The 24,713-nt window shown below is 57.2% G+C and overlaps 2 protein-coding genes across 2 annotated transcripts in view; one reads left to right on the top strand and one right to left on the bottom strand.

Annotated features, from left to right (window-relative positions):
* Positions 1–5,999, top strand: part of ATP6V0D1 (ATPase H+ transporting V0 subunit d1) — a 35,347-nt gene extending 29,348 nt beyond the window's left edge. Inside the window, exons 5-8 of the mRNA XM_009947670.2 lie at positions 2,366–2,443; positions 3,058–3,234; positions 4,167–4,244; positions 4,753–5,999. Of these exons, the coding sequence (XP_009945972.1) occupies positions 2,366–2,443; positions 3,058–3,234; positions 4,167–4,244; positions 4,753–4,914 (495 nt within the window). The 3' untranslated portion in view covers positions 4,915–5,999. The remainder of the gene's footprint in view (positions 1–2,365; positions 2,444–3,057; positions 3,235–4,166; positions 4,245–4,752) is intronic.
* Positions 6,000–7,198: 1,199 nt separating this feature from the next.
* HSD11B2 (hydroxysteroid 11-beta dehydrogenase 2) lies at positions 7,199–24,030 on the bottom strand. The gene is made up of 5 exons (XM_086469330.1): positions 23,760–24,030; positions 9,165–9,377; positions 8,700–8,885; positions 8,032–8,169; positions 7,199–7,557 (listed from the first exon to the last, which is right to left on the bottom strand). The coding sequence occupies exons 1-5, from the start codon at positions 24,028–24,030 to the stop codon at positions 7,199–7,201; spliced, it is 1,167 nt and encodes a 388-aa protein (XP_086325456.1).
* Between the last annotated feature and the right edge of the window lie 683 nt (positions 24,031–24,713).

The raw sequence follows: 24,713 nt of genomic DNA, 5'->3' as shown, positions 1-24,713 counted from the left end.
ATACAATGCAAATGGTCTTCACAGTCAAGTGAGGGAAATAAAATCTGGTCTGAAATCTGCACAGAGCTGCTCTGAGGAACTCAGTAGGCGGGTGCCTGGGATGGATGCCTGTGTCCGGGAGAAGTTGGTATGGGAAGGGGAAGCGCTACCTCTGAGGACTACTGGAGTTTGGGTTTTTTTTTTTTTTTTGAAGGAATCTGCAAGCATGTAGACAGAAGGTTTGAGCAGGATTCGTAGGAGGAAAGCGATTACAAATGTTTCTTGTTAGCAATGACAAGTGAGAAGGTTCTCAGGTGGAAATGTGGTTAAGGTGGGGAGCAGAGGTCAGAAGTAAATCGTCAGCTCTTAGTGCAGAGGGTGGTCAGCAGTGGAGTCCTGCAACAGAGACATGCTGGCGTTGTTAGCTTCAATGCTTACTCCCTTTTTCCCCACATGTTCAGTGGATGTGTTGAAGTGAAGCTGGCTGACTGTTGGCCTTTGCTGGCAACCTTTGTATAGGAACCAGCTGAAGGAGCTTTGTGGCTGGACAATAAAATATAGCAGGCAAATCAATGTGGATAAATGTAGAGTGATGTATGGGAGAGGCAAGGAAGTAGTCCTAACTCTGCTGTACAGTGGAGGTCTCCTTGTTCCTTTCTACTACTAAATGAAATCTTGGGTTATGATTGACCTAAGCAAGTGTCTCTCTGCAAGGTAATCTGTTCCTAACAGTGGGAAGGAATAAAACTGCACAAATATCACTGTGCTACTGCGTACATCTGTAGTGTGTTCGTCCTGAACAGAGTCTCATTCCTCTCCTCTCTCATCTCTGAATATGAACAGCAGAACAGAAGAAGCTGCTAAGGAAGACATGTTTCAAGGTTTGGGTGCAATGACTTTTGTATGGGGAAACTTCAGAAAGGGCTAGGATTCCTCACCTGGAGGAGGAGTGAATCCAAGCTGTGGTGGTAACGGCTGACAGTGTTGGAAAAGTCAGCGTGGATGGACAGGCCACAGGTCTCTCGTTAGGCTGGGTGTGACACAGAAATGAGGCTAGCAGGAGGCAGAGGGTAAATGTGTGGGTTCGTGAAAGTCCATTAAGGATTATTAAATGCAAAGACACCACCATTTCTGGGGTAAGGGTTTCGGGACACAGGAGACTTTCTGTGAATTGCTGTCGTCTGCGGAGGGGTGGTTTACATCTGTGTTTCCGTTGTGTCTGTGGTACTGGATCCTGATTCAGTTGCTGGTTATCTGAGTTCACCTGGTTTTGCTTCTAAAGCCTTAGGTTTGTGCACGAACTCTGAGAAGGGCAGAGATAGTGACTGATAGGTTCCCTCTTCTGTCAGCCTCAAGCAAATTCTGTTATCCGTGTCCTTGTTCCTGTAGTAACTCTGCAAGCTGATGCTGTGTGCTCTCCTGCACTTGAGGAGTGGCAAGTGCTGGAGACGATGTTTCTTTGATGTGTCGTGCTCACCCAGCAGTGTCCTCCTGCGCTGTGTGGTAACAAATATTTACGGAACACCATGATCCAGGGGCTTTCCTAGTGCTGGAGGTGTCCGACACGTGCATTCTTTGTCCATCTTCAGTCCTGGAGTTGTTGTGACAAATCAGAGACTTGTGATGTCTCAGCATCATTTTATTCTGTCCCTTTTAAGTGATTCTGGTTGCAGCTCTCTGTCCAGGGAGATATTTTATCACGTGATGACTTCTTCTGAGAAAGTTTTTGCTGAACAGCACTTTTAGCCATGCACAGCCTTCATAGGCTCCCTCTGGGAGATACAGTCATCTTCCAGCTGGATTATGGTACATCTCCACAAAGGATTACGTTTCCTGGAGGCAGCGTAGCTGTGCCTAGCCTTGTATGTTTTCTGCAGTGCTCTAGTTGGGATGGAGACCAAGTGGCTGCAGTGTGAGAATTACAGAGAATGGCTAGTTTCCTTCACAGATGTCTTGCCTCATCTCTTGACTCCGCTTACACAGCGGTACTTTCTGAGCATAGGTCTTGCAGCTATAGTTGTGTGGCTTGGCATGTTTGTGGAGGCCAGAGCGGGGTCAGGAAACCATGTGAGACTTCAGTGAATGCTTTGGAATTGGACGACTCAAAGGAGCAAAATAGGCTTTAACCTTTCTGCCTGGGGATCTTGCCTGCAGTAAGCTCCTGCAGTCCCTTGAACAAACCCAGCCCTTCGTGTCTCCAGCTCCCGGGGAAGCACTGTTCCTTGTGTGGGCTTGGCATTCAAGTTCACGTGGGGTGAGACTGCCTGTGCTGTGTTACAAAGCGTCTGGAAGAATTGCTGCTTGCGGTCTGTCTTCCGCTGAATGGCCCTGTGGGGTAGTAGATGAAACTGTATAGAAGAGTGCTCATTTGCCTTCTCTCTTCCAGGCTTACCTGGAGTCCTTCTACAAGTTCTGCAAGGTGCTTGGAGGTACCACAGCAGATGCCATGTGCCCAATCCTGGAGGTAGGTCTGGAAACCCCCCGTAGCTGGATGGTATTGCAGTGATATTTGTTGCTCTGTGCTCAGGCCCAGTTTGCCTGCCAGCATTAAGGATGCTCAAGATATTCTTCAGCATCCCCATGCACACTCTGCCTACTCCCTGGGAGACCTAGGAAAACACTGCCTGCACATGACTTTGGACAGGTTTGGTTCCTGATCTTGCCAGGTGCTGACACATCCATTGCCTTCGTGGCAACATCTTCATCCTCTCCTGTGGATAATGAGCAGGAGAACGACCAGAGCGGTTCAGTGCACAGCCTGCCTCTGTGCCAAGGCTAGCTGTGGGCTGCAGGGCTTAGGGGCAGTAGGTGAGAGAGGCTCCTTGACCTAGGTAGGGTTCTGCTCGGTGATTTGGCTTGTGCCTGGGATGGGCGATTTCCTCACCTGAGTGCTCCCCAGGCATCAGGTGCTGGGCATACTGGGAGCCTGCACATGGAGCCTGCCCTGGCTGAGCACTGGGTAGCTGTGTGCATCCCAGGCAGCTTCCTCATGCTGCCCTCTGTGGCTCTGTTCAGAGCAGCGTTGGTACCTGCTGGCAAAGATGCTGCATCCCAAGGTGAGCTGTTCTTCTCTCACAGTTTGAAGCTGACCGGAGGGCCTTCATTATCACCATTAACTCGTTTGGTACTGAGCTGTCCAAGGAGGACCGAGCAAAGCTGTTCCCACACTGTGGCAAGCTGTACCCTGAGGGCCTGGCTCAGCTGGCCAGAGCAGATGACTACGAACAAGTCAAAAATGTTGCTGACTACTACCCTGTGAGTGCTTTGGGGTGAGGGCTGTGGGGACTGGTGTGAGGACCAGCTCTGGATCAGAGCTTCTCAGGGATCTGGGGGAACTTGTGGATTGTCCCTGGGGTGAGAGGTGCCTGTCTTCTGCTGCTCCTGTTGGTCCTGTGTTCTGCTTGGCCAAGATAGTGTTGGTTGGCCTGGGATCCCGTTGGCTTGTTAGTCATGGCTGTCACTGCAGTGGCGATACGGAGACCAGGTGTGCCCTGCATGCCCAGTTCTGGGGTCTGGGGACTGCCCTCACCACCAAACCCTTGAGATATCGGTGTGGCAGCTGTAACAGTCCCTCTTTGGCTGGTTGGTAGTGGAAACATGTCTTCAGTGAGAAGTGATGTGCCACATCTCCAGCCCTAGTGGGTCACTCTGACCTCTGGTTCAGTAGCAGGGGAGATGTTGGCCTGGGAGGACATGTTTGGATGTGTCTGGGTTCCTTAAGCTTCTCTTGTGCAGGGCTGGGGGCCTGTTTGGAGTCGGAGAGCGCAGTGTCCCCTTACTGAAGCAGCTAGGGCATATGGCAGTGTTTGTGGGCCCATGGGCCTGGCCCAAATGCTCCAGTCTGTACATGGAGGGCTCTGTACCTGGTGCATCCTCCCTGCAGGCTCAAAGCAATGATACAGCTTTGAGAACCCCACATTTCAGAGAAGGGGTAGGATCCCAAGCTCACAAATGTAATAAAGGCTTTCTCTGCCTTTTTGGGGGTTGCCTTCAGCCGGCGTGCATGCGGTGCAGCCTTGGCAGCATCCTGTTGTCAATGTTCATGTGTGCACAGGACAGACTCTTGGCTTCTCTATGTCCTCTGCTGACCTGATATGGTGGCTGGTTGATATATGGGGCCTCCAAACCCTGCTGAGCTTGGAGGACTTTGGGCATGAGGTTTATCCTCTTGTAATGCCTTCCTGCAGGAGTACAAGCTGCTGTTTGAAGGGGCTGGCAGCAACCCTGGAGACAAGACCCTTGAAGACAGGTTCTTTGAGCATGAGGTGAGTGAGCCCAGAGATGCTTCTTGGCATGTGCATTTGCAAAGCTCAGGGTAGCAGCAGGTTTGTCTGCTGCCCTGCCAGCAGTGCTGTGGATGAACAGTTTGGGGGAAGGAAAAGGATGGGAGGGAATGGGGGTCCAGCGTGGTGCTCAGTCCATGTTCTCACCCAGACAGATTAGAGCAGCATGAGAGGCAAGTTTGGGGCTGCTGGTGGGTATTTCATCCATTGATAGCAAAACTGGAAGGTAATTACATGGGGAAGGAGCATTTTCACAGTACCTGAGGGTATAAATATTTACCCCTTCAAATGTCAGAGTCTGTCCTGAGCCATGTGCTGTAGGTTAGAGCTGCCCCGGGGACCTAGAGAGATGCAGAGCAGGAGATCTGTGCTGAGCCCTCCAGCCTGCTGGGCAAGTTGTGGGACCTCCCAAGCTTCTCCACGCTTGCCTTGACCAGCTCCTCCCATCTGAGGTGGATAAGTGACACCTCCTCCTCTGGGCTTTCCCCAGGTGAAGCTGAACAAGTTGGCCTTCCTCAACCAGTTCCACTTTGGAGTCTTCTACGCCTTCGTCAAGCTGAAGGAGCAGGAGTGCCGCAACATCGTGTGGATCGCAGAGTGCATTGCCCAACGGCACAGGACCAAGATTGACAACTACATTCCCATCTTCTAACCCTGCTCTGCTCCTGTCCAACCATCCTGCCCCTGGAGTCCAGAGAGACCCCAGTCTAACTCCCTGAGTTATCCCTTGCCCAGGCTCCAGGGATGTCCCATCTGTGGAACTGGCTCAGATGAGGACACTGTACAGTTGCTAGTTAAATTATTCACAAGCTGAAGTTTGAGTTGTGTGTGCCGTGAGGGGTCCAGAGGGACCAGTGGCACAGGCTTGGCCCTGTGTAGCAGGAGGGTACACCTCCTGTTGTGTATCTAATAGTTCCCGTGTTACTGTACTAACCCACTGTATGCGCTTGAGCTGGGGGGTTGCTGCCTCCAAGGGATTCCCACCGCCGTGGAGGAACGCATCAGGTCTGCCCTGGCTGGGGTCCTCTCTGTCAGTGCTCTGCACGCCTCCTAGTTGGTGTTGTTCCTGTGAGATTTACTTTGAGTGTGATTCGTAGCTGTAGCCCATGCTGCTGTGTGATCCCTGCATCCCCTTGTAGCTAACCCTGGCTGGGGAGAGACTGAGCAGCCCTGGCTGGGACTGGGATGGAGCCTGTGGGAACGTGAGGGCACAGCTCTCATCAGTCTCCCTCCTGCCCTGCAGCTGACAGCTGCCTGAGCTCCTTCCTCCCCTGTAGACCCCTGGTTTGGAGTTTACTGTCACAACCGTGCAAGAATTTGGGCTCCTTTTCCCTCTGGGGGTGGTGCTGGACCCCTGCACCACCCCAGGGCCGACACCCAGGCTGGCGCAGCCCCCTCCCTGTACTGTGGAGCTGAAGGGGCCCAGCTGGCCCTTGGGCAGAGCAGCCGGTGGGTCTGCTGAGTGTGGAGGGCAGCTGTTGGCAGGGATGTCCCATGGCATGGTAGCCCTGCTCCTTACTCCTCTGTGTCCCAGCTAGCTCCTGCTTGCTCTCAAGGTCTGGGAGATGCCCTATGGCAGCAGAGAAGCCTTGCTGGTGGGAAACACGTGTTCGGTGCTGCTGCTGGGAGGGAGTGATGGAGAGTGGCTCTGTCCCAGCTTGTGCTGTGGTCACCTCTGCAGTGTTTGTTATCCCGTGATCCCCTCCTCTTTACACCAATAAATACCTGCCTACTGCACTATGCTCTCTCTGCTTACTTGGGCACCTGCTCCCGCATGCCCAAGAGGAGCCTCCATCAGCCACAGGGCCTCTTACCCAGGGGATTTGATATGTCTGGTAGTGGAGCCTGGTGTGGCTCCTGTGTGACTTGGGACGCTTGTTTCTCCCCCAGCCAGGGTGGTCGTACTACCCCTTGGGGCCTTGGGCACTCGCTCCAGCCCAAGCCGCAGGCCATGCCTGGCCTGTGGGTGCAGCTGGGTGCTGAGCTGATGGGTGGCTGGGAGGTGCAGCCTGCTCTGCTTGTGCAGCCTTAGGGGAGTGAGCCGTGCTGTTAGGGCGCTGCGTGGCTTGTCCCCATGCGTGTGGGCTTCCTGCATGGGGCTGTCCATGTGTGGCACTGTCACCCCTTCCATCCTCACCCCAGCTGGGCTGTGGAGATGGAGCAAAGCAAAAGGATGCCTTTGGGGTAGGGGTGGGGAGTGGGTGCAAGCTCTTCCTGGCAGGCTGACCCCTTTGCTGGGGCTACCTGTGGTACCTGCTGCCCCAGGCAATGCTCCTGCCACGGTGCTTGGTGTGGTGCCGGCTGTGACCCAGCTCAGCTCTGCCTGCAGGCAGGGCAGCCCTGCCCAAGCATTGCAGCGTTGCACCGCGGAAGAAGACTGCTGGAGCTTGGTGGCGTATCAAGAACAGGTTTATTTAAAAAGTGACAATCACGTAGTTCACCTTGTGAAGAGCTCTGCAGCACTGGCAGCCTGGCTTTGGCCCCTGTGCTCGCTGGGAGCACATGGAGTGTGTAATGAGCGGCAGGGAGGCAAGGGCTGGCACAGCAGTGGCCATGGGTACCCAGGCCTGACCCAGCCAAGAGGTGACTGAGACAAACGCAGCTCTGAGAGCAGAGGAAGATGTTGGGTAACTGAGAAAGGCCCGAGGTACATCCCAGGCCGTGGTGCAGAGCTGCTGACTCAGCTGGGGGTGGCCCCCTTGGAGGATGCACGGTTACAAAAAATACAAAGTCTCTAGAAAATGTTGATTCTTGCACTATAGAAAATAGATCTGCCTGATTTTGGAAAGCAATTTGGTTTTTAACGTCTAGTGCTGATCGTTCCCTCGCGGCGCAGGAGGATGATGCTGGCGGCTGTGCACCCGCTCGGGGGCTTGTGTGCCTGGAAATCCCGGGAGAAGGCTCGCTCCTGCCCTGAGACCACACACGGGCTGAGGTCAGGCTGCCTTCATGTTGTGGTGCTCTTGCCGCAGTGCTCGGGGCAGCTTCGGTTTGATGAAGAATCCTTTCAAGAACAAGTCTCGGACAAAATAGGGCAGGTAGCGGTGTATGAAATACATAAGCCCAAGGCCCTGCCCTGGGTAGTAGCGCACGGCTGGGTTGGCAGCCAGGAGCCCGTCTGTGATGCTGTTCACCACCGCGCTGAGGTCCTCCACCGCCACCTTCATGAACTGGATGAACTGGCGGTTGATCTCCTCCACGTAGTCCTCGCCGTAGGCCTGCAGCAGCTCCTGGGGCAGGCTGGCCACCAGCCGCTGCTTCTGCAGGTTCCAGAAGGCAGGGTCGCACGTTGTCCCTGCAAGGACGTGGCCCCCCCTGTGAGCTGTGTGGCCCCTCCTCTTCCAGCGCCCCTGGCACGCGTGCCAGCAGCCCCCAGTCCCCTCTCAGCCTCTCCTGAAGGTCCTACTGAAACCCTGGCAGAGATCTGCCATGGCAAAGCGTGGTGGGAGCACCATGGTGGTTCGTAGTAGCCTGGGACTGGACCAGAGGTCTCAGACCCTGCCTGCAATGGGGGGATGGTGCCACCACAAATGTGGCTGAGCTGGTTCAGCCAGCCCCAGTAGCCAGGCTTGATCCTGACCCTGCCTCTCGCCAACTGGAGCTCAAAGGCCACAGGATGGCCTCTCTCTCCAGGGAGGTTGGCTGTGGATGCTCAGAAGCTGCATCCTGCACCACCAGCTGCTCCTGCCATTGCTCCATCTTCTGTCTCACTGTGGCACCTGCCCTTTGCCTGCGGGTGCAGGCAGCAAATGAGTGCCGACCCTCTTACCTGTTTTGTAGTAGCCAGGCAGGATGAGGCTGACTTTGATGCCCCAGGGCTGGAGCTCGCTGCGGAAGGTGTCCATGAGCAGGCTGAGGGCTGCCTTCGAGGCCCCATAGGCTGCCAGGCAGGGGAAGGGCAGGTCACCTTGCAGGAGCGAAAGGGTGAGTAAGCGGGCTCTCAGGCAGCTGCCTGCATAGGCAGGGACCAGGAGGGCTTGTGTAGGGCTGCGCTCCCAGCCCCTGCACAAAGAAAGGGCTTAGGTTTTGTTTTGCTGAGAAAGCAACTGGAATTTGCTTCAAATTAATGTGTTTTAATGGGGAAAAAAAAAAAGTGGCTGGGGAAGCAGAAGCTGGTTTTCCCTCCCGGGCCAGCCAAAGGTTGGGGTTGTCATCCCTGATGGAGGGTTGTGGCAGCTGGGCTGGGGCTGCCCACACAGCCTGTCCCCGGGATGCACATAGAGCCCCACGGCTCCCCATTTCTGGGTGCATGCTGTGGGGCTCAGTGATGCCGCCAGCTCATCCTAGGGTGCCCGGTGCCAGTCTGCAGCTGGCTGGGGAAGTGGAGGTGCCCAGTGAGGGGGGTAGGAGCCATGCCGCACTGTGGGGATGCTGGACCCGCACCCACGCTGGGGTCGCCCGGGGTGTGGTGGGCCCTGCTGAAGGCAGGCTGCTCACCCGCGGGGCTGCTCACGGTGACGATGCGGCCGCCGGTGGAGCGGAGCAGGGGCAGCAGCCCCTTGGTGAGCTCCAGCGAGCCGAAGAAGTTCACCTCCATGCAGGTGCGAAACTTGCCCAGCGGCGAGAGCTCGGCATCAGCGATGGTGTCATTGAAGCCGGCATTGTTCACCAGGCCCCAGAGCCCTGTGGGAATGGGATGCTCAAAGAGGTGACCTGAATGGGGGACATCCCCCCCTTCGTCACCCCCCACGCTGGGGATTCCAGCTGCTCCCTTGCTCATGGGGGTCCTGCAGGGGAATTGCGGGGTGCCCTGGGACAAGCCCTGTTAGCAGAGGCTGTTGGCATGGGTGCCCACAGGGATGCAGCCCGTGGCATGTGGAGCCCTGGCACTGCCAAGCTGGCTGCAAGCTGAGGTCCCGGGGAACTGTGTGGGGTCCCTGGGGGGGTGCCAAGGGCTCCTACCCGTGCTGTTGGTGTGGGCCTGGACATGCTGCAGGACGCGCTGGATGTCCTCCGGCTTCGTCAGGTCCATCTGCAGCAGCGTCAGCCTCGATGAGCAGCTCCTGCGCAGCTCCTGGGCGCCGGGACCCTGTGGGTCCAGCACGCTGGCAAACACTCGAAAGCCCATGGCATCCAAGTGCTGTGCCGTCGCCTGCCCAAAGCCTGAGTCACAGCCTGCAAGAGCCAAGAGGAGCCCTGCAGTGGCTGGGGACAGCCACTAGCCAGCTGTCCCCAGGGACCCCCTAACTCTGCCTCTCCTTACCTAAGGACCAAACCCAGGGACCAAATCCCACCCCACCCCACCCCCCCACCCCACTCCCGGGATCGGTCCCCCCACCTTGGCACCAGCCTGCTTCGTCACCCCACTCTGGCTCCCTAGGGACGTGACCTTGCTTTGGGGCATTCATAGGTCACGGAGCTGCTGTTTTTTCTGTCACACGTGGGAGAAAGAAAACACACCCTTATCTGCAAACCCATCTCCCCGAGCGCCTCTCTGATGCAAGGTGCAGGTAAAACCACAGGCACATGAGGCACCTGGACAGCCCAGAGCCCTGCAGTGATGAGGGGCAGGAGCCATCAACTCCCAAAATAGCCTCCAAAAGCTCCATCAGGCACCATGTGGAGCTGGCACAAGGCTCTGTGAGAGATGCTGCCTTTCCCCAACTGCTTTTCGCTTCCCAGAAATGGTGGCCGAGAGGTGCTGCACCCCCTTGCCTGGCTGGGGTGCTGAGGGGATTAAAAAGGGGGAGGAAAAAACCAGGGATCCCAGTCCGCTCCTGCCACCCTGCATCCTTCAAGGGAGCATCCGACTGGGATGTCCCACACTGGAGAGCATGGGGTGCTGCCATGCCCGGTCCCAACCTCATCTCCTCCATCTCAGCTCAAGTAGGGGCACCACAGGTGACACCGTCACCCACAAAACCACCGTTGGGGTGTCTGGGGGACAGCCCAGGTGGGAGCTGAGTGTTGCAGGGCAGTGGTGGGGCTGGTGGCCAGGGTGGAGTGGCCAGGATGCAAACAAACACCGGCAGCAAGGTACAGCCTGTTCCCGGGGCCGATGGCAGCACTGATAGCTCAGAGGGAGCCTGTGCCACTGCTGCTGCCCAGTCACATTAACCATTAACAGGGGAGTGCTGCAGGGGCAGCCCCGTGGCCCCCTGCACCTTCCTGCCTGGCACCCTTGGGTGCTCCTGAGGACATCCCTGAGAAAGGGCCTTACCCGGCGACTGGAGCCACCCCAGAATGCACATACCAGTGGCCCTGGGCACTGCCACTCATTCCGTGAGCACCCATAGGGCCCCAGATCCCATTCAGCACCCTCCCCACCAGCCCTGGGGTGGGCATGGGGACCAGCTGCTGCCCCTTCCCGGCTCCCCGCTGGGATCAGGGCACTGCGGGTTCCAGCTCCCAGGGTGCCAGTTAAGCTGTCCTCGGCTCGGCATTCATGGGCGGGTCCCCAGCTCGGCTTTACTTTATTGCTGCATCAGAAACCCATAAGAAAGCCCCTGGCCAGAGGCCAGAGTGATAACACACCCTGGAGGGCTTGGCTGGCAGGGACCCCCCTGTTTCCCATGGAACACCCAGCACCCATCATGGCTGCATGCCAGGCTGGCTCAGCATCACCCTGACATCCCCCTGGCACCATCCCCAGTGCCACAGGGAATGACGAAGGTGCTGCAGGCTGCTGGCATGGCACATCTGCCTCTCCCCTCCCTGGGAACAGGTCGTGCTGCCAGCAGCGGCCAGATAAGGTGCATTTCACCTTTCTCAACAGAAAAACTATAATAAAGATAAGATTTAAAAATAAAAGTGCTCGTGGCCACGGCCTCACCGTGCCACAGCCAGCACCCTGCCTGCCACCGCCACCAGGACATGGTTACCTGCACTGCTTCTGCCCCAGCTGGCAAGAAAAGCTTCCAGTACAAACATGAAGCTCCCTATCACCTCCTGAGCCTCAAAACACCAGGAAGCATCCCAAAAAAACAAAAGCACCAGGTTTGCTGGCTTGTTTCAGGCAAGCCTGGCAAGGAAGGAGCAAACATGGCTGCACCACCGTCTGAGCCAGGCAGGGTTTGTTTTGCCTTAGAGGAGTGGGGCGGTCGGAGGGTTTGTTTTGGAAGTTTTAATTTATTCACACACACACACACACACACACAAAAAAAACCCAAACCCAAGAACCAAAAGAAACCCTCCTGGGAGGCCAGTGGGAGGCCCGGGGCCAGGAGGCTGAGGATGCTCTGGTGTTATTTAAGGTCTCCGGCACTGTTTGGCTTCCTGGCTGCCACGCTCAGGCATGGCCAAGAGTGCAGGGAGGGACAATTAACCCCCCTGCGACCACAACACGTGGCCCAAAGCATGGCAGCTTGCCCAGCGCCATGCTCAGTACCCTGTGGCTACCAGCACATGAGCTGCTGACCATCCTGGGGCTGGCACGGGAGCCATTGGCTCGGCCTCGCTAGGAGTGCTGGAGCCAGCCAGTCCGCGCAGCCCCGGCGAGGCTGGTGCTGGGCTCGCTGCCCTCCGAGGATGCTGCATCACGAGGCGATGCCGCGTCAGCTCCTCCTCCCCGGCCCCGGCGAAGCCCGGCATAGGGAGCATGGCGGAGGAGGGCAGGCAGCTTGAAGCTCCCCATTGCATCCCCCCGCAGGCCCCGGGCCAGCAGCCAGAGACTTTTGCTGCAGCAGGAGCAGAGCCTGAGCACAGGGGTTTCAAAATTTGGCAGAGCTCCGCAGGCTCAGCAAGTGGGGGCAAACACCCACTCCAGGGGCTGGCTGGCCTTCTACCAGAGCAGCGGGCTGGCAGCAATTCCCTGGTGACTTTTCAGATGCTCCAGCCCCTGCAGTGGCACCGGGATTTTGGCACAATGAGCCACAACTTTACCTATCTTGAGCAAGCAAAAAGGTTTTGCCTCTGGCATCACCGTTGGGGTGCCCTCCCACCTGCTCACCCACCCTGTGTGCCCACCACCCAGAGACAGTGTGAAAGCAGAGACACTGGAGGGGCTGAGCTGCCTCCGCTGCCCAGCCATGGTGGGGGTCGGCACCGCTCAGACATCCTCACTGCCAGGAGCCAGGCTGGGCTCACATGTTGCCAGCTGAAGCCACAGTCCCGATTTGTTGCAGGCACGTTTCTTTCGGGTGAGTCAGGCGTGGCACAGCGCTGGCTTTTTGCCATCTCGGGTACTCACGCTGCTCCTGCAGCCAGCACCAAGGCTGCCGCGCATGGACACGTGCGCAAAATCAATGCTGCACTTTGCTGAGTGGAGCTGAGACGGGCGATAACACAGCTACTGCCCAGGAGTTGCCAAACCACAACCACCCCCGCCTCTGCGCCCACCACCGGCATGGTACATGCTGGAGGGCTAGTGGCACAGGTCTGCGGCGCTTACCCTGATGCAACGCAGGAGTGGCTTCCCCACCTGAGCTGTGAGCCGTGCATCCTTATCCCTGAGCTGTGGAGCTGCAAGCCCTGCATCTTCATCCCCGAGCCACAAGCCAAGCATCCTCATCCCTGAGCTGCAAGCTGTGCAGTCTCATCCCCAAACTGTAAGCTGTATATCCACATTGCTGAGCCATAAGCTGAGCATCCTCATCCCTGAACTGCAAGCTGTGCATCCTCAACCCTGAGCCATTCACGACAGGAAAAGACCAGCATGGACCTGTGAAACCTCACCGATCAGAAGCGCAGCTCAGCTGAAGAAGCCCCGTGTGGCTGCGAAGCTGCTCAGAGCCCGGTGGGAGCAGTGGCAGCTCCTCACTCCATGGCCACCCCAGCCTGGCAGCAGGACTGAGCATTCCTCCGATGGACCAGCTCCCCCAGGGTTAGCCCTGGTAGCATGGGCAGCCGGCAGCCCCAGGGGCACCTGACGCAAGAGTGGGCAGCTGCGGGGCATCCTTTGGAGGTGCTCCATTTTTCACCAAGCCCAGGCAGACGCCTGTCAGCTGGGTCAGACACCAGCAGCAGCATTGCCCCAGCTCTGCAGGCCAGCGCCTGGGTGCCCCATGTGCCCACCCACAGTCCTGCCACCACTCCCTAAATCCCAGGACATCAATCCCACCTCCCAGCCAGAGCTTTTGGGCTGTGTGTCCCACCACCCCGCCCAAGATGCCTTGCCAAGATGGGGCTGTCACCACTGTCACCAACCTCCCAGTGTGGGGCTCAAGGACACCATCAGCCAGAAGGGAGCCAGGGCGCTGAGGCCGAGCGGATTAACACACTGAGCTGCCTGTTTCCATAGGCTCAAGCTCAAATCCTGCCTGGGATGCCAAATTAAACACAGCTGACATTTTGCTCGGAGGTGTTGCCTTCTGGCCCCGGCAGGATTCACCACTGTCACCTCGGATCCAGCTCCTCTGGGGGCAGGACAGGGCCAAGCCTGGTTGCACTGCAGGGAGGCTCTGCTGGATGCCTGAGCGGGTGCAGCAGGGCCTGAATCTGGCTCAGCTGCTTGGGGACAAGCATCCTGGCTCCATCCTGGGAGTGCCACAGGGACTTGGTGAAGGAGGAATCCCAGGGCACAGTGCCACTGGAGGGGATGGGTCACCTCAAAGGTGACTCGAGGAGGGGGGACCCTGCATGGGGTGGGACGAAACATCCAGCAAAATCTCCCGTGGGCAGGGCCCTGTGGCGAACACCTCCTGGATTCTGCACACGTTTGGAGCAAGGAGCGATAAAGGGGTGATGTCAGCCCTGGGCAAGAGGGAACAAATTCTTGGCAGGGTGCTGGGGAGGGAGGGGACAGCAGGAGCACCTGTGCCCACGGCAGCTGAGCCACCATGGCTGCATGCTGGCTCCGGCCTCCCCAGCCAGCCATCACCCACCACCTGCCTGCACCCAAGGTCCTGCCAGGGGAGCAGGGCTGGGGAGGGGCACCAGCAGCCCCCACCCCAGTGCAGCCGGTGGCATTACCATCAACAGGAAACCGCACCCCAGCTGGCAGCTCGTGCGGCAGAATGCCGTGCTGGCAGTGGGGTCTCCCCACTCCCCATGGAGCCCCCCCGGGAGCAGCCCCCATGCCTGGGCGCTGGCAGATGGGATCGGGGTGGCAGGAGGTGGCAGCAGCCCTGGTGATGCTGCTGCTGGTCCTCAGCACCCAGTTTCAGGAAGCCACAAGCCTAATTAAATTAAATTAAACCCAGGGAGATGCCTTCAGGGATGACCCAAATCCCAGTCCCAAATCCCCGGTGAGGGGACAACGCACGAGCACCCCCCACCCAAGAAGTCTTGGTGGGTGTCCCTGCAAAGCCTCAGCCTCCTTCCCCAGGCAGGACCTGAGCCAAGGGGGACATATGCTGCCCCCTGCTCCCCAGGGAGCCCCCGCACAGCAGAGCCGGCACAGGCAGCTAGAGGGAGATCACTGGCCCGGGTGCTGACATCTCCCGCAGCCCGGGATGAAGTGCCACATCCGAGTCCCTCCAGCAGGTCCTATGGGTCGGGGTGGGGGCCAGACAGACCCCCTCAGCCCCCAGGGAGGCTGGTGGACCATGGCAGAAGGCAGAGCTGGGGCTGCCCATCACCACCAGGGGTACATGGGTGACCTGACCCCCCTCCCCATGTCGGGGACAAGGGCCAGATGGTATGAATTACAATGGATTAGCCAAGTGTTCCTGAAGCCTCACACACCATCACCTCCACCCAGGAAGATATCTTTCACTTAACAACCCAAAGAGAAGGGGGAAAATCTGATTTTCTGCCTAGACAACTCAAAGCAGCCAGGCAGAGATGACGAGGAGCCCTGAGGCCAGCACGGATGAGCCCACAGCTCCTGAACTAAAACCCATTTCTCAGGAGCAGGCACAAGCTCCAATGCATCAGTACTGGGGACCCAACAGCACAGGAGCAGCCATGAGATAAATCAGTGTTGGGAGCCACAGCCCTCCTGTCATTGTCACTAAAAGCCACCCAGATGCCTTATCCCCACCCCCAAAGCTGTGGGCAGCAGATGCTGCTTGCAGCCAGCAGGGCTAATGAAGCCAGGAGCTTGTTACACTGCACATGGCCCTGGTGCAGCCGGGACAGCAGTGAGCCCAGCCGGGACAGCAGTGAGCCCAGCCGGGACAGCAGTGAGCCCAGCCACCTTTCCCTGCACAAGGCCAGTTCTTGGTGAGATGCTCAAGGAGGTCAGGATCCATCCAGGTGCTTGCACGCAGTCTCAGCACAGGCTTTAAGCTCTCGGGAGGGTGGTTTGGTACAGAGACCTGCTAAGCTCAGCCTAAAGGCTTGCACCAGCAGGGTCAGTAGATGCACCAGTCTTCTGCAGGAGCAGCGGGCACAGGATAGCCTGGAGATAACCCAGCCCCAGCACAGCAGCAATACTGCTACCACTGGCGAGGACCAACCTAGGGCTCGCAAACAGGCAGGGCAGAGGAAGTGCCTCTCCTCCCAGCAACGCAGCGGTGCTTCGGGGTTTCGCAGAAAAAGGGTTCAGGGAATTTCCTAGAAGCAGCCGCTTGCTGAATCCCGGGGCTGGATGGCATCTTCCAGCAGCTGCCGTCTCCACCAAGGTGACAGCCTCTCTCCAAAAGGAGCAGCTGGACTCTCATGGTCAAAGACTGGAGCTTCCTGTGGGCAGGGATGAGTGGGAGAAGGCAGCAGCCCAGATATCACCTGGGAAAGGGCACAGCCTGTAGATCGGAGCTAATCTGGGATGGATGGATAGATGTCTCCCCAAGAGGAAGTTGTGAAGAGCTGTGGCAATAACTGGGTTAATAATCACCTTCAGAGGGAACACTGTGAACCAGGAACACAGAGCCAGCGAGCCGCAAAAGCCATCTATCAGCAAGAGCTGTCACTGAGAAGGACACCCATGGCCCAGGGACAGCTTGACCAGATCAGTGCTGATGCCAAGCCAGCACCAGTACACCTGGGCTCTTGGGGAGAGAGAGGCTGGGTGGGAGTCAGGCTGGGAAGCCAGAAAGCTCCACCAGCCACGACCCGGATGCAGCACTGAAGATGCTCCCGGAGAATGAGGTGGTGACAACAAGGCCATGGCTGGGGACCTGCTAGGAGCATCCCTGGGCTGCAAAAGGGCTACCCAGGGACTCCCAGCAGGCTGGAGAAACACCAACCAAGCCCCATATCCATCTCCCGCATGTGAGAACACAAGGCCCCAGGAGTCACCAAGGAGAAGCAGAAGGTCATGTTAAGTCTGCTATGGGCAGGGCTAAGCCATCCGCAAGTGGTAGAAGCAAAGACAAGCTCTTCTATGTGGATCACCATGAGCCATCACCACCATGGGACATCTCAGGGAAGGTATTTCTAGCCAGGACGGCAAAGCACCACAGTGACCACAGGACCAGGACAAGCTCCAGCCACGTGGTGGGTCAGGTCAGTCATGGACGAGCCCTGAACTGCCACCCAGGGCAGGGTGCCACTCCACCCACCACACTGTGGAGGTGGACACATCACAGGGGGCTGGGACAGGTGGTGCCAGCAGGGACAGAGCGAGGCTGGGGCAGTGCTGACCAAAGCAGTTGCTCCAGAGCAAGCCCAGGACGTCATGATGTCAAGCAGCTCAAAGTTTGCAGCACCTCAGTAAAGCTACAGCAGTTTCAATGGAGTCATAGCAGTTCAGGGGCATTTTGGTGATTAAATTCTACTTCACTTGTAAGGTGCCGTCCCATTGCTCCCCTTGTCACAAGAATAAATTCCCACCACAAGCCACAAGCCCAGGCAAGCAGAAAAACAGATGCAAGCCCTGCCTATCACCACATCGCGACATGCTCTACACTTGCATCAAGTGCATTTTCTCTTGCAGCTCCCAGATCCACGTGGAGCTTAGTAGTTTGGTTTAAGAAACTGAGCAAAACATTTGAGTGAGCAACAGTTGAGCTTCAGCCAAGACAGCTTTTGAACTACATTGAGCTGCTTAGGCCTCCAGGCTAAGAGCCCCTTCTGGACTGGATTTAAGCTGTCCCCTCCTCACCCTCCACCTGCAGCTCCCACCAGGTTTTCAGAGTCAGAGTTTGAGTGTTACAAGACCATTTTCCCCAAATACATGAAGGCAGCCCTCCAGGCTGATGTGCTTGGACAGAGTCGTGCTAATCCAGGCCAAATGGCAATGCACATGGCAGCACTCATGCATACCCTTCAGCCTGGGACAGTGCAGGCAGGGCCCAGCACACCAGCTGAAGGGGAGACAGAAGTCACCAGGGGAATGGCTGCACACCCCAGGTTATAGAGCTTGTTCCCACCTGGTAACTGGGACCCTGGAGAGGAGCAAGCATTGGTCACAGTGTCATTGGACAGGGTCACGATAAGCATGACATGCATGGCGAGATGTTTATGCCAAATTGGAGCACAGCCACTGGAGTGGAGAACTGGGGTAAGGCATCACAAGTCTGCTCAAGGATATATCTGGTGGAAGCCAAGAGACCCATCATGAAGTCACCACCACCAGAAGAAACAGGGAAAGGCTTGAAAGAGGAGGCCAGACATTCAGAGCATCTGCAGAAGACATCAGGGCGGGTACCTCCTCCAGGGCCTCAGCTCACCAGCCCATCTCTCCTCTCCATCCCCAGCCTGCCTGGGGAGCACCCACCATCTGGCTCACCAGGGTCAACCACCCAGCAAGAGGCTGCGCCAGCGCAAAGCCTGTAAAGCCAAAAACTGCTTTTCAAGATTACAGCCTTAGAGCCAGCAAATCCCGGGACAGCACCATGTGCGAGAGGGAAGCCAGCTCCAAACAGGGAAGCTGATAAAGCTATGCAGCTGGCCACTCTCCAGGAGAGAAGGAAGCAGAAGTGATATGTTGCATGTGGAAGCACGCACAGGGACAGAAGAACAGGGATTGACGATGGTGATTATTCCACAGCAGCCAGGGGGAAGCTGAGAAGGAGGTAACAGGTTAAAAACAAAAAAGTCCCAAACTATACCTATAGCAACATCCTGACAGGATGAGGGCAATGGTCATGGGCATTTTCCACCTCTCAGACTCCACAGTGGTGTCTCAGATCTGAGATCATGGGAGGAACATCAGGAGGTGAAGAGGCATGAAAGCCCTGCAGCCTTTCCTCCTGCACAGGTCAGCTGGGCAAGCAGAGGTCCCCCAGCTGGGGTTTTGGACTAGCACTGAGAGAGGACTATGGGGAGAAGGCAAATGCTCACCCAGGCTTGGTGGAGGCACCCTGAAGACTCCCCCACCCCATCCCCGCTCAAGCCAAACCCTGGCTGGGCAAGTCCACCACCCCTGTGCTACCAGTAGTAAAAGCAGCATGGCTCTTCTGTAACCAGATCCTGGCTGGAGGGGAGCTAGACTCAACAGTGGGTAACACAATCCCAAACCTCATTAAAGATGTGCTGCTCATTGGACTAGAGGGCAGCAACTGCCTACACTTCTCTCTTTCCGAAGCATCCGTTCCCATCTGACAATCTCATTTCTGCAGGGAAGTCTCGGCTTTGTTGCTCTCATGTCCCCGCGTAACCCCGAGCATTAATCGAGCCAGCTTGGGTTTCTCTACCAACTCTGTTCTCCCACAGTGTGCAACTTCTATGCGCTTTTCCTCCTAATTAGCTGTGCTCATCATTTTTGGTTAACAGTGCTAAAAAAAAACCAAACAAACACCCCAACAGGTCTGTGTTGTTAGCAGGCTTCAAAAGTGCCTATTTAATTGAGAAGTGAGAAAAAGCTGAGTATATGTATCTAAACATCTGCGGTGAGCAGGAGCAGGTATCTATTTCTGAAGAAACCTAGCGAGGGGAAGAAGAATCCTAAAACTGTGGAGGGCTGCTGACAAAGTGGGGGGAGAGCTTCAGCCCTGCAGAGAGAGGCAGAGAAAGCAGGTTTCCTACTCTGCTCCCAGAAACCAGCAGCAAAACCTGTAACTAAAGTTAAATGTTGTTTTTTTTTTTCTCCGCTCTTTAAATGTGCAAGGGATTGCTTGTACATCAGGGTTGGAGCTTGGGTGTGTAGTTTTGGTCCTGTCCCTCCCTCAGCTTGGAGAAGCAGTTGTCTCTGCTGTTAATTTTTAATAGATCCTGGAAGAACCAGAGCAATTCCAGGGAACAAGCTGATTCGCAGCCTGCACTTCACCTGGGGAAGACCCTGGGTATCTCTGAGCTGGCTCACTGGCTCCAGAAGCAGAGTGGAGTTCCCTATGGAGAGCTAGAGTGTCTTCCCATGAAGCTTTACTCATCGCAAGGCTGCTGGCAGGCTCAGCACTGAATACAGGCTATGAGTGTGCTGCGCTGGTGCTCCAGCCATGCCCATCCCGGAGCCAGCATGCATGACCAAACAGCCTCCAAATTGTGACCCCTGACATCTCAGTCACCCAGTTTAGCTGGAAAATGGGTCTAAGACAGCATTGAGGTCCAGCCAGTAGCGATGCTGCTCTTTCACCAAGGAAAGTGATTTACCTTTGCGGCAGAACATCCAGAGTCCCGACATCTGGATTGAATCACTCCACTCTGCTGCAGTCACCAGATGCTTCAATATCTGTTGAGTCCATGGGAAATGTTGAAGCTCTGCTTGACTACGATCAAGTTGCAAAACCTCTGTTAACCTTGAACATGATCTGAAGCTCTGACCCATTTCAGATTGTTAATGGGGCATGCAATTGTAACAAGAGAGCCTCACCAGGAAAATGGAGTTTCCCCTGCAGCGAGTAAGGAGAAGAGAGAACCTGGCAGGTTTGGGTCTGGAGTGGCCTTACCTCCAACTGGTTTTGTTCACAAAGATGATTTGTTGGGGACAGACTGGTCTGCAGGTGCCTCCTGGCTTTGGGGCTTGCATCCACCAAGGAGGATCAAGGATGCAAGAGACCCAAATTACCTTCCCCAGGCAGCAGTCCTATCACTTTGGGTTATTTCAGAGCTGTGTAAATCAGGTGTGACCTTCACAGAGCAACGATTCATTGTTTTCAACCTCTCATCCAACTGAGGTGTAAGAATCAATACCTTGCAACAGGACTCATGTCCTCCCTCTGCTCTGGCAAAATCCCGCAGGCAGGGTCTATGGGCCAGTTTGCATTTGGTCCTTTCCAAGGATCTGCACTAAGTGGGCAATTAGCTCCTACCAGAAAAACCACCTCAAGCAGTCACATACAGCAGAGCTACACAACAGCAAGGGACTCACAGCTGCTCCAGCTGCACAGCTGAGCCCCAGGATGCTCACAACCATCCCTCCACCACCTCCAGACACTATATCCAGTTGTGTCAGGTGGTTTCTGCGAATTCACTGAACTTCCCAGGCATCCACTAAGACCACAGGGACCAAAGGATGACCTAGGCTCACGTCTAAACTGACCTAGGTGAAAACAAAACTCTGCATGAAGTGCTGTCAGCCTGGATCCGGGAAGGCCAAGCAATGGCAGCTCATCACCTCCCTCCAAGGCTGCTCTCACAGACCTTCTCCATTGCACAGGCTACAGAGGCTGGATCGCTTTTTGTATTGATTCCCAACAGGAAGGGAATGGAGGATATAAGCAACACCCCTCCTCCACGCTCACATGACTCACAAGGTCTCCACCACACTCCCAGACACCCAACAGTGCCATTTTCAGATTTGGGAAGAGGCATGCACACACAGAAGCCAGCCCGTTGATACTTGGAGCAAGGCTGCTCCCTGTGAGCTGCCAGCACACACTTGCACCACTCGCCCATGGGTGCCAGCCACCAGCATCAGCACCCTGGGGTGCCCTGAACACACCAGTGGTAAGGGATGCCACGAATCAGCCACCCCACAGCTTGCCAGTGCCAGATCAGCCGCGGGTGAGGCAGCTGCCTGCCCCCAGCCTGCCCACTCCACAGGTGTGCTGGGGTCCCCACAGCTTCCCACACTTGGCCAAAGCCTGTGCCAGACCACAGGCTCATCTTCAAGGCAAGTTTGGGCTCATGGGCAGGCTCAGGACAGCACGTCAAGGGCAGCGTGGAGATGACTGCCATCTCCCTCCCAGCCCTGGGCTGGAGCAGCTGATCTCTGCTCCCCTTCTCATCCCATTTGTCCTCCCAGGGCTGACCTCTCCCAGCCCATGCTGCACAGGAGGGCATTCTCCTCACTGCAAACAGCTGTGACCTCCCCTAGGAAGGCAGGATTAACACTTTCCTCACCCCCTGCCCCCAGCCAGGCTGCAGACACCAGAGCCATGCTCCCAGAGAAGCCGGATCATCAGGGTGCAGAGCAAGAGCCCTCCCCATGTCACAGCCACAGATACACACAGCAGCACAGGGACTAGTGGCCACCTACTTCACTAGCCCACAGGATGCACCATGGGAGACAGCAGCATTCCTTGCTCCCCTCCGGCAGCAGGCAGCTGCCCATCCCTGCTCCAGCCAAACCCCAGCCTCATGTGCAACACCCAAAATGCAAACCTGCAACAGATGGGACACACCACAACTTTCTAGTCCCTGCTGCTACCTCGGGGTCAGCAGCTTTGCTCTGCAGCAGCTTCGCAGCTGTTCTGCTACTTTCCCACTGAGCTGCACAGTTAGTTTTCCTTCAACCCCTCCCATAAACTAAGTTTTGCTTAGGCAGCAATGTCCAGACCAGCACATGGGGCTGGAGGATCACATGCAGAGCTCAACTTGGGGTTGTTCCCAGGGGGTCTGAGAGTGGGCAGCTGGAAGAGCTGGGGCTCTCTCTCCTCGACCAGGAGATACAGCAGCACCGCAGCCACATTCCCTTGCTCCAGGGAAGCCTCACTGAACCTGTGCAACTCCCTGCCACAGGATTAAGCAAACAGTCAAGTGTAAGAGGAAATGATGCTCAAAGCTTTTGGCGCTGGGTTGCATTTCTCAGTTGACCTGCAGGTACCAGCACAACACCCAGCATGGCAGCAGCCCTGTCCCTGACCTCACACACCTTCACTGATGCCCAGCATCCCCAAGCACCCAGCTCCACACTGCTCCCTCTGCTGTGTTTTGCTTCTCGTGGGCAAGAGAAGGAAGGCCAGGCTGCCTTTCTCCAAGAGCTTCCTCCTGCACTGATCCTCCCTCGCTGCTCCCACAGGAGACACCAGCAACGACTCAGTTGCCAGGAAGTGTCCAGAATTAATCCGCCAAAGAATCAGGCTAATTATTATGCAAATACACAAGCAAGGGATGCCATCCCAGGCAGAGCAGCCCTTGCATTTGTCCCTTGGCAGGCACCTGCTGAAGCAGCCATAAGGAAACACTGGTCCAGCACCGCAGGCTGCACCTCGAACCTGTAAAACCACAAAGTATTTACAGCCAAAAGCAAACACACCAGAGCTGCAGAGGTGTCACCTCAATGCACCAGGGCAAGAACACCTTGTTCCAGCCACTGACTCACTAATTACACAGGCAATGCCACAGAGCCAGGGCTGGCTTGACCTAGCAAGCCACAAGGCACCTGCGAGCACATGGCTGTCAGACATGTCCTCCCCAGGCAGCCCTGCTTTGCTGTGGCTTCGACCTTCACTTGGTTGAACCATTCGTCCATCCGCCACCTTGCTCCTCTGAGCTTCCTCCTCCAGAGAGGCTTCCCTCCGCTTCCCAGTGGTGCTGCAGAGCTGGACAAGGGACCTGGCTCTCGCCTCTCCATCACAAGACCCAACGTCCTAGGAAACACGCAAACACTCTTCTCCAACTTGGGGGTCTCCAAGCCCAGCCCAGACGTTCCCAGCAAGATGTGGGCTCCTATCCTTGGGAGTGCTGCCAAGGTCGTGCCCATGGGTTTCCCTCCCCTCAGCATCCATGAGGAGGCAGCAGCACCCTCCCGGCACACCTGAGGCAGTAGCCACCCTGGCTCCAGCCCTTCCTCCTCACCCCCTGTCTGCTGCCATCGTCTCACAGCAAAGCACCTGCTGGCCCCAGCTACCTTCATCATCCTCCAGTCCTGCTGCCAGGAGGAAGGGGAGGGGAAAGCACTTGTACACCAAGGTATCCTAAAGAGATTCAGCCACCAAGCCAGAGCTGTGCTAAGCCAGGGCTGGAAGTGCAGCATGTCCCCTGCAGAGCCACCTTCCCCACAGAGGTGCTCTCTGCCCAGCAGCCCAAGGAGGAGACAAGCAGCAGCTGAGCAGCACTTCCCAAGGATGGCCCTGCAAAGAGGGGGAACAGTCTTGTTTGCCTCCAGCAGCTCCCAGGACAGAGCTCTGTACAAGGCAGCAGTGCTCAGCCCTGGGTAGCCAGCTCCATTGTACCCTCTAGAGGTGCCACGAGAAGCTTTCTAAGAACAAGCATGTCACCAGAGGGAAGGAGGGCAGCCCTTGGGCCAGCCGAGGTGCTCCCAAACCAGCGGTGCAGCTCTGGCCAGCCCCACCACGTGTCCCATCCAACCTCCCGGCTTTCAGAGGAAGCAGCTCCCGGCATTGCACTGCAACTGGTGGTCAACGCTCGAATCCTCGAGCCAAGGAGCTGCTTGCAGGGGCCAGTGCAACTCCCTAAAGCCTCCTTGCTTTGGTGCAAGGGCAACACCAGGTACAGCCCAGCCAGTTCTGCCTGGACACGGAGAAGGGATGAGCAGGTGAAGCTGCCAGCCACGCCACTCACTCTGCTCGTGGCACAGCGCCCAGGCAGGACCCTGCTTGTGGCGCCCGCTCCCCACCGACCCCACAGCCGGGGGCCGTCGAGGCGTCGAAGACGTGTCCCCGCACTCACCTGTGACCAGGACGGCTCTGCCCGCCACCGGCAGCAGCCTGCGGGGCGATGCCCGCCACAGCAGCAGGCAGGCGGCCGCAGCGGCCAGGGCGAGCCCCAGGGGCAACGGCAGGCAGGCGCGGCAGAGGCTCTGCAGCCCGGCCAGCAGCGCCAGAGGCAGCACCAGCCCCCGGCCCGGCCCCAGGGCCCGCCGCGCCGCCCGCAGCGCCAGGCTGCCGGCCAGCGCCGCCCACAGCGCGCCGTACGCCCAGCGCTCCAGCCCCGGCTCCATCCCGGGCCCCGGCCCCGCCGCTGCCGCCGCACCCGGCCCCGCCGCGCCCGTTTATAACCGCCCAGGCGGTGGGAAAGGGGCGGGGCCGCTCCCGCTCCCGCCAATGGGAGACGATCGGGACAGCGCCGGGGCACCGCCGGCACCGGACCGGCACCGGGCCGGCACCCCGCCGGAGCCCGGAGGGACACTGTGTCGCCTGCGGCTCGGCTCGGCTCGGGACGTTGTGCCACCCAGGTAGGCAAGACTCGGGCTTGGCTCGGCTTAGCTCGGTTCAGCGCAGTTCTGTGTAGGTAGGTGTGACCGAGCTCAGCTCAGCTCAGCACAGCTCACAGCTCAGCACAGCTCACAGTTCGGCACAGCTCAGCTTAGCTCAGTTCAGGATGGCTCAGGACATGTTGCCACCCAGGTAGGCACAGTTCAGCTTGGCACGGGTCAGCTTGGCTCTGCTCAGCATGGCTCGAGACATCAAGCTACGTAGGTAGGCACAGCTAAGCTTGACACAGCATGGCTTAGCTCAGCTGGGCTCGGCATAGCTCGGCATGGCTCAGGGTGGCTCAGCATGACTCAGTTCAGCATGGCTCAAGACATCATGCCACCTACAGCGTGGCTCAGCTCAGCACAGCTCAGGGCATCGTGCCACCTAGGTAGGCATGGCTCAGCATGGGTCAGCTCGGTTCAGCATG

The sequence above is a fragment of the Leptosomus discolor genome, chromosome 8 (assembly GCF_034619465.1).
Source record: "Leptosomus discolor isolate bLepDis1 chromosome 8, bLepDis1.hap2, whole genome shotgun sequence".
Lineage (NCBI taxonomy): Eukaryota > Metazoa > Chordata > Aves > Leptosomiformes > Leptosomidae > Leptosomus > Leptosomus discolor.
Note: the sequence above shows the minus strand (reverse complement) of the source record. Positions and strands in the feature narration are given on the sequence as shown.